Source organism: Chaetura pelagica, unplaced genomic scaffold (assembly GCF_000747805.2).
Source record: "Chaetura pelagica isolate M959 unplaced genomic scaffold, ChaPel_1.0 scaffold312, whole genome shotgun sequence".
Classification (NCBI taxonomy): domain Eukaryota; kingdom Metazoa; phylum Chordata; class Aves; order Apodiformes; family Apodidae; genus Chaetura; species Chaetura pelagica.
The window spans coordinates 611,121-619,901 of record NW_009952485.1 but is presented as its reverse complement, the minus strand read 5'-3'; the positions used below and the strand labels follow the sequence as shown (position 1 = coordinate 619,901).

Here is an 8,781-nt window from a genome sequence, read left to right as displayed (position 1 = left end):
CCCAACATCACACCACACCATTCATGTGTGCACTGCATCATCTAATTAAACCAGTGCTGTTCTACACACTAGCCATAAGACCACTGTAGCAGCTTACATAGTTTTGAGTAAAATGTTTTTATTTGATGCATATATTAGTTAATTTCTCCAGCTTAATAACATTAAAATATATTTTTAATCAGAACTGGGGTATTAAAACCTAAGTTGGAATGTCCTATGATGTACCATATATGCCATGGCATTTTAAAACCTTTTAAACATTTCTGCTAAATTAATTAGCTTTGCATTAAGGAGTCTCAATGCTTCCTATTAAATGCAACACATTTGAAGGACAATTAAACATTATGAACAGTCCTTCTGAGGAAATAACGATTAAGTAAAAAAGAAAAACAAGATTTTTTGGGTAACAAACAAGAACACAAGCATACAGAAGGCTTCAATTTATTTTTAAAGTCTTATGCCTGCAATATTTTAGAACTGTTTGTTTGAAAAATCAGTCTTCTGTTTTGTTTTCGTAAAGAATGAAAACCTAATGGAGTCCAGAAATCTGTTAATGGTACTAAAATTATAACAGTATAGCAGAAGAAAAAACCCCACACAGTAAAGTCTATATTATATATTTTTTATGTCTTTAAATGGAATTTACAGTTCTCCCTGGCAATGTGAATGAACATCCTATAATTTAGTCAATTTACAGATTACAGGTTCAAATTGACCTTGTAGCCCATAAAATTGCTCATCTTCAGTGCAGGATTAGAAGTGGGAAAAGAATGTCATAACTGTATTTAAGGAATTTACCATAACAATGGAAAGGAGGATATGCATGCATAATTTTAGCCACTCTTGCTCACATCACAGTTTTCAATTCTGAAACAATGTATATCCTGCACTCTTCTCCTGTTTAACCGTGGTGGGGACTATTTCAATTTACTCACCCACAGACATGACACTTGTATTCCCTCATCCCAAGGTGCCTCTTGACATGGTTTCTGGCGTCTCCAAGCTGAGCTGTTGCAAAGTGGCATATCTTGCACTTGAATGGCTTTGATCCTAAGTAAAATTTAGCATAAGATAGGAGTTGAATTAGAATAATATAATACCCACGGTTAAAAAAATAAAAAATCATGGCAAAAAATAACCTTTTAAAAAGCTTATCCCACATTTAACCTATTTGAGACTTTTGCCTAACCAAAAAAGTATCCTATACATAAATTTAGAACTTTCAGGACACAGATATATATTTTATATATATATATACACTATATATTGCTCATTATATATACTATATATTGCTCATTAAAGTATCCTCAAGTTCAACATCATGGCAAGTACTCTTTTAACCTTTAATAGTAATTTACTCCTTTTTTAATTAGAAAACCCACAAAATCTTAAAGTGAAAAGACAATGTAGTAGATAACCTTTCAACAAGATAGCAAAAGTTGTTCTACACCTTTCCCCATTTCCAGATGCTGAAACTCAGGTAATGGTTCAAAGTGGATTGATAAAGTGCAAACTGCAAAATGTCCATGTTTTTTAAGCAAATATATTTAAAGTAAAGTAATTTTACAAGTCTTCTGACTTTGAAGAGATTTCACATTAGCACTGGTATTTCAGATTTGTTCTGTCACACACAGAAAATGATTCATCACCTAGCTATTGTAATGACATGCAATGTATGAATATACAGTGGGTAAAATATTATGCCCTTATGACTGTTTTATGGTCAAGAATTTATGATTATTCTGCAAACCAGAAGTATTGACATTTTGGCTAATATTTATTTCAAGAACAAACTTTAATATTAAACGTCTACTGCAAACCAAAGAACTCTGAAATTATTTATCCAAGGAAGAAGTATCCACCTATTTCTGGTATCACATCAGTTTAGCAGAAAGTCAAATTACTGATTTGTCTTAATTAACAGTGATCCTCTCCTCAGGATGGAAAACTTCTTTTTTTTTTTTTTTTTACTGTAATAGTTAAATTTGGCACGTGTTTGTCCCCATGTTACTGCACAGCAACAGTCTAAAGCATATTGTAGCACTTTCTAATTTCTGACCACTAAGTCCATAAATCAATAAATCAAACTCATACAACTGTAGTTAAAAGTAAGTACGATATGGTCATGGAGTCTCCATATTATGTTTAGTAAATGTTTTGTAAAGTACTTCTTCCAATACAGTTACACCTAATATGAAATATCTGATCTTTAATAAATATACATAAAGAGCTCTGAAGCTCTGATAGGAAAAATGCTGTGCTTTATCATACTTGATCAATGAACATTTTTGTGTTGCCCTTGAAAAGACTATCTTTGAAGAATCCACTGGTGAAATTGAGGATCTTAGTAAAAATTTTTGAAGTCTTAAATTTCAATTTAATTCCCAAAAGCTGATGAAAAATGAAGCATTTAATTTTAATCTTCTAACTGAAATAAAAAAGTCAACAGTACTAAGCACGGGCAGACAAGGTTGAATATTTCACAGTTCAATGACAATGAAGCCAGATCTCTTAATACTTCCATTTCTACTGTTGGAAGTAGATGTAAAATATATTTAGCACCTGAATGGTTATATCTAGTCAGCTTTATATGTTTAAATGTCAAAAGCAGGTTGAGACTGCAGCTAACAGCAATCACATTCTATCAATCACACTGAAAAACCGCAGTTTATTTAAATGATCCTGATAAAACTAAATTAATCATTAATTTGGTGACATTTCAAATCAACACTGCATTCTATAAAGAGATCCACGCAAATAAAAAACCCTGTATTTGCATTAAGTAAAAGAGTATTAAAAGTTGAAGTTTTAACTCATGATCTTAAAGATTAATTGCATAATTAATAACATCAAAGGCACAGTTGGAGAGGATTTTTTTAAATCTATTGTTGTTTATACTGCTCTTATTTTATTAAAATACTAGGTGTATTCAATCCCATGTCCCCTTAGTTTCTCTCCTACTGATTAAATTGTAAATTTGTTCCTCATTCTGTTACTGCAGGTGTCCCGCAGAGCTTCCATACAAGACCTTTGCTATTTTCCATTTACATGACTCCTTTGTGAAAAGCTCAAGTTCAGACCAATCGTAGATACAGTGTGCTGACAATACAGAAATGTATTATTCTGTTGACTGCTCTCATCCAAAAATCACTGAGGCCTTGAGGTTTATTTATTTATTTCTCAGCTGAATATCTGTTAACATCTCCATTTAAACCCCATGAAAATTCAAGTGCTGGCAGGCTCCAGTCAGTACTTATCATCTGAAACAAAAGCAGGGCATGTCCCTTTCATGTTGCTACTGCCAAATTTCTTCCAGTATGTTCTTGGATGGAACAACCCAAAATTTTATGCTTAAGATTAAGACATTTGACTAGGAGTTAAACTAATGGGGCAAAAAATCTATATTTACAATAAGGTTATCTGAAACAATGTTGAAGCAATTAACCATTTCTTGGCCATACTTATCACAGATTTTAATGGTTCTCATATTCTGTGTTTAATGTGATATTATTGGATTCACGCTTGGCTTTTAGTTCACAGAAAAATGAGAAAAATACTTTCAATATAGCATCTTTCCTAACCAAATTACTTTAAAAAAAAAAAAAAAAAAGCCACAGAATTACTTTATCCACAATTATGGCATGGAAACAAAGAGTACATTTTCTGATGGTAGCAGTGAGGCTCCTAACAAAAGAAATGGAAGAAAAAAAAGTAAAAGAGGAGGGGGAAAACAAAACTAAACAAAAAAACACCCACTAAATTGAAAACAGACTAAATTTAAGAGTTCAGATCAGACAGACCCAAACCATGCTACAGTTTCACAGAACAAACTGGAGTTCATAGTCCTAATTTTCATAGAATCAGAGAATGGTTTGGGTTGGAAGGGACCATAAAGATCATCTAGTTCCAATCTCCCCCTGCATGGGCAGGGACACCTCCCACTAGGCCAGGTTGCTCCAAGCCCCACCCAGCCTGGGCTGGAACACTTCCAGGGAGGGGGCACCCACAACTTCCCTGGGCAGCCTGTTCTAGGGTGCCAACATCCTCACACTAAAGAATTTTTTCCTAATGTCTAGTGGAAATCTATCCTCTTCCAGCTTAAAGCCATTCCCCCTTATCCTCTCACTACATGCTCCATAAAAAGTCCCTCCCCAGCTTTCCTTCAGGTACTGAAGAAGGTCCCCCCAGAGCCTTCTCTTCTCCAAGCTGAACAACCCCAACTCTCTCAGCCTATCTTTCTAGGATTGCTGCTCCAGCCCTCTGATCATCTTTGTGCCCCTCTTCTGGACTCATTCCAACAGCTCCATGTCCTTCCTGTATTGGGGACTCCAGAACTGGACACAATACTCCAGGTGGGGTCTCATGAGAGCAAAGCAGAGAGGGAGAATCACCTCCCTGGACCTGCTGGCCATGCTTCTTTTTACATTAAGACACTAGAGACCCAAAACTAAGAAAATGCACTGCCTCAGCTTTAAGCCAGCCAAAGGCAACATTATCTGCTCTTGCAGGCATAGCTGTTATCCTAGTTCAGGCTCAATGCAAAGCAAGCAGAGCCACACAAAATATCATGCCATGTCCTCCTATGTTTAAGACATAAGGACACTTACATTGGGTAAACCTTCCATTAACTGAGAAATCTGATGAGAAATGAAACAAAGATTATATGGTTGCAGGTGATTTTTTTCCTCATATGTTGATTGTTAATTAAGTTTATGGAACCTGCTTCAATTGTGAACTAAAAAGTCTTCCACCTCCACCGCTCCTTTTATTTTTCCTTACACTTCCTCATTTTCACTTGTCAACATGTGATGGACTTACTTGTTATCTCCTCTCTAGCAAAGCTTCCCTCTCATTTGCAATGTGAAAATCTCCTACATTATTTAACGGTATTTTGAAACATTATTTAATGGAAATCATTAGTTGTATCTTTCTACAACTTTCCCTTCCCTCCCACGTCAGCCCCCAAACCATCACCAATTATTCAATAAATAAAAAAAATAATAAAAAATAAAAATAAAAAGGCAGGGAGTTGGTTATGTTTACATTTATACACATTTAGAAACACATGTATGCACATCTGGATGCTGAAGAAAGATTTTTGGCGTTTTTTTGAAAGCACATAATCAAAATGATAACTGGGAAAATGTTCAGCTCTGCTCATATTATGTACCTGATGTTACCCTGGTACATATAGGAAGCTAGAAATGCTGTACTTTGCCTCACCAGTGTTATAAGCCATTGCATATATAGTTCATATATAGTTTCCTCTGCCAGCATTCCCAATAACTCAAAAATATCTGTTTCTCATTCGACTGCATCCATTGTGATACAGATTGAGAAAAAAAAAAACCATTCTATAAGACACTAAAGAAATCACAAATATGAAAATACGTATTGGAAAAGAAAGCCTTCTTCCCATAAACTATTAATAAAAGTATCCACATTACTATTTATGTGAATAAGCAAAGCATAAAAAAAGCATTTCCTTTAAAGGTACCATGAGGAAGAGGGTAGATAAAACTCTAATTGTAACCCTTCGGTATCGCCCTCTGGAAGCACCACCAAAAAATTACTTGCAAAATGACATGTATTCTTTAACTGCTTTGCATATTTAGGGCCATCCAAGAGCAAGATAAATATATACTTTGTTATAAGACCTACACAAAAGATGTTAAAAAGTACACTAACTTTTACTAAATGTTACAATCAATGATGTAACTTACGTAAGTAGGGTTGCTTTGTCATATATTGATAGTTACCTCACTTTCACATCCACATTAACTTGATTTTAAATGCAATTAATACATATAGTCAAGGAAGACTAATGGACTACATTCTGCACTTAACCTGGTGGACATTTTCAAATGGCACAAGTGACCAGTGCAAACCTATTTTGCATTGTAAACGACTAAATAAATCTTAATGGATTAAGAATGATCAGCTATCAACACACAAGGGAAATTAAGTGCTGAAATGCCTACATTGATTATTTTAAATTATTAGCCTTACTCTGTTCTTGAATTTGTATGCTTTTAGTGAGCTTTAACACATTTACAAGACTTATTGACTATAATTACAAGAGAATTCAAGTAATGGACACATCAATTATAAGCAACATGTCTTGACCAGACAGTTGCATAAAGAATTCTAAAGAGAGCTCCATTAGCATCTTCCCCCTTAGTTTTATTCCGTTTTATCTGCCATAAGAGGGCATATTAAGGGCTTATACAGCTGTTTTGACCGTGTGAACACAGGCGTCCCTCTAAAGACTTAACACTGCATTCAAAGTTGGATATTAGCTGAAGCAATACAGATAACTATGTTATTGACAGGACAGAAGTAATGCTGAAAGTATTAAGTATATGAGTTATTGGTATACATGAATACTGCAGCTATAGTAAAATACTTTGAAAGGTTTGAAATACAATGCCCGTGTTCCCCAAGATTAATTTTAAACTTTGTGGTCCAGTCATGCCCTTGCCTTTTAATAAAAAACCTTAAAAAACTATTTTAGGATTATACCAGGAATTATCATTCCTTTATGTTTAATTTTTCTTACCTTTTTGTTCTCTTCCTTGTAACCATGCACTAAGTTTCAAATACTGCATGAATTTAAACTATAGCTTCCATAATAAGCCATTATTTAAAAGTACAGTAAAATAAACCTTACAGTTTTAATGAAAATATGTTCATTGAAATGTGAATTTATTATTCAAATCCACTCATAAATTCAACCATGGAGACACCACTTGTCTCAGCAGAGCTCAGTGATTTAGAAAAGCTGTCTATTTAAAATAAAGAATGTATGGCAGGTTTATAGAAACATAGCAGTGAATTTTTACATAAATTTAGAACTGCAGCTTATGCATTTTTCTACAAAAATGTTTTTAAATTTTCCACTTAAAATTAAACATAAAAATGAATTGAAAGTGTGATCAGCACAGAAACTAAATCAGATGCTACATCCATGTGCATCACATCAGCCTTACATACTACCTTCCAAAAAGGCTGGCTGATTCCAGTTCCTGTAACTTATTTCTACAAGAACCTCTTGATGCTTCTTATTGGTATTTATCTAGGAATGATGTACTGAAAATGTAATTGAATTTAATAAACTGAATAAACTATTTGGATATTAAAAAACTGCAAGGAAGAGGAAATTAGAAAGAAAAGCTAATTGTTCTCTCACACCACCACTGCTTCATTATATAAATTTAAGAACAAATTAATAGTTACAATTTGGATTAAAGGGAAGGAAATCTCTCTCTATGAAACATAAAAAAACAGAAGGGTGACTGCACTTAAAATGTTCTTACAATTTCTGCCCTTTGATCACTGTATTTTCATACATTTGCAATCTATGCAATTCTGAATTTCATCTGGGGCTCATCAGGCAATATGAATGCCAGCCAGTTCATAAGAAATGTTAAAGAAATTAACAAGCAGAAAAAGACCAGTAGTATAATTCACTCTGTTTGAAAGACCACTTGCAAAGAGAGGTTTTCCATACCTGTATGGGTACGGATGTGAGCTAGGAAGGCCATGGAATTGCTACTTCTACACATCTTCCCACAATACTTGCAGACATTGCCTTGGTTCTCTTCCCTCTCCCTGTTTATTTGCTCAGTGTCTTCCACAATGTACTTATTCACTTCCCGCAACAGCTCTTCATGTTGCTCTTTGATGTGGAGAAACAAACTCTGCTCCGAATCAAAGGGCTCCGTGCACTTCACACACTTAAAGGTAGCGCCTCCTTCGGGCAGCTCCTCCACACTTGCCTGCTCATTCCGCATGTGCCCAGCACTGGCCAAGTGCTGGTGAAGGTTGCTCTCTGTGTAAAATGATTTTCCACAGAGTAAACAATGAAAATGTTTTTCTTTTGAAGGATGTTTCATGGCTATATGAACATTTAGTCCACTCAAGCCATCTGCTAGAAAGCCACAGTCGTCGCAGCGAATACGTGTCGATTCCCCAAGGGAGATTCCTTCTGTCTTCTTCTTTTTCCCACCACTGGGTGAGGAGTCTGCTTTCACTGTGAGCTCACTAGCTTTCACTCCACCTGATATCTGTCCTTCAGCAGAATGGTTAGTGGCCTCCCCATCCTGATGGCTTGGTAACCTCACTATAGAGGAATCAAACTTTCCAAAATTTTGCATTGTCTTTCCTTTATCATCAGCACTGATAACTGTTCCTGAAGCCTCATTGCTACTCTCTTGCATGCCCTCAGCTGTTGAGCCATCTGCCTCCCAAACATTGTTATTTATAGTTACTTCTACTTCATGTTGTGCTTCCATAAGGGCTTCTTCCTGCTCCCCAGTAGGATCCTCTTTGAAACTTCTGTCACCCTCTAAACTCTGTGTATTTTGTATCATTTCTCCAATGTTTCCAGCAAAATTTGATTGCTCTACTGCACTAGTTGTTTCTGCAAGAATTGGTATAAGTGGGTTACTTTTTTTCAGTGAGTTTTTTTTGAGAATGTCTGCATTTCTACACTCTACTTCAGGGTTTTCTCCATCTGCTTCCAAGCTTTGCTCGCCTTTTCCTGAATTCAAGTTTGTGCTGTTTAATGTATTTTGATTTTCTGCAGTGCAATCATCACTTGAGTTTAGAAGCTCCTGACCATGCCCACTTTTCTGCAATTCACAAGTACCTGCCTCTTCAACTGATACGTCCTTGTCAGGTTTAACAACTTTATCTTTCTGAGGAGTTTGCTGGAATCCTTCCAATAGAAGGTTTTCTCCACCGTTTGTAGGCTCCTCTTCAAGTTTACCTTCTGTGTTT

At 35.4% G+C, this 8,781-nt stretch overlaps 1 protein-coding gene across 1 annotated transcript in view; it reads right to left on the bottom strand.

Moving 5' to 3' along the window:
* The window catches only part of ZNF407 (zinc finger protein 407), a 317,688-nt gene that overhangs the window by 304,895 nt on the left and 4,012 nt on the right, over positions 1–8,781 (bottom strand). The window contains exons 2-3 of the mRNA XM_010008819.1: positions 7,511–8,773; positions 936–1,050 (exon numbers count right to left, since the gene is read on the bottom strand). Of these exons, the coding sequence (XP_010007121.1) occupies positions 936–1,050; positions 7,511–8,773 (1,378 nt within the window). The remainder of the gene's footprint in view (positions 1–935; positions 1,051–7,510; positions 8,774–8,781) is intronic.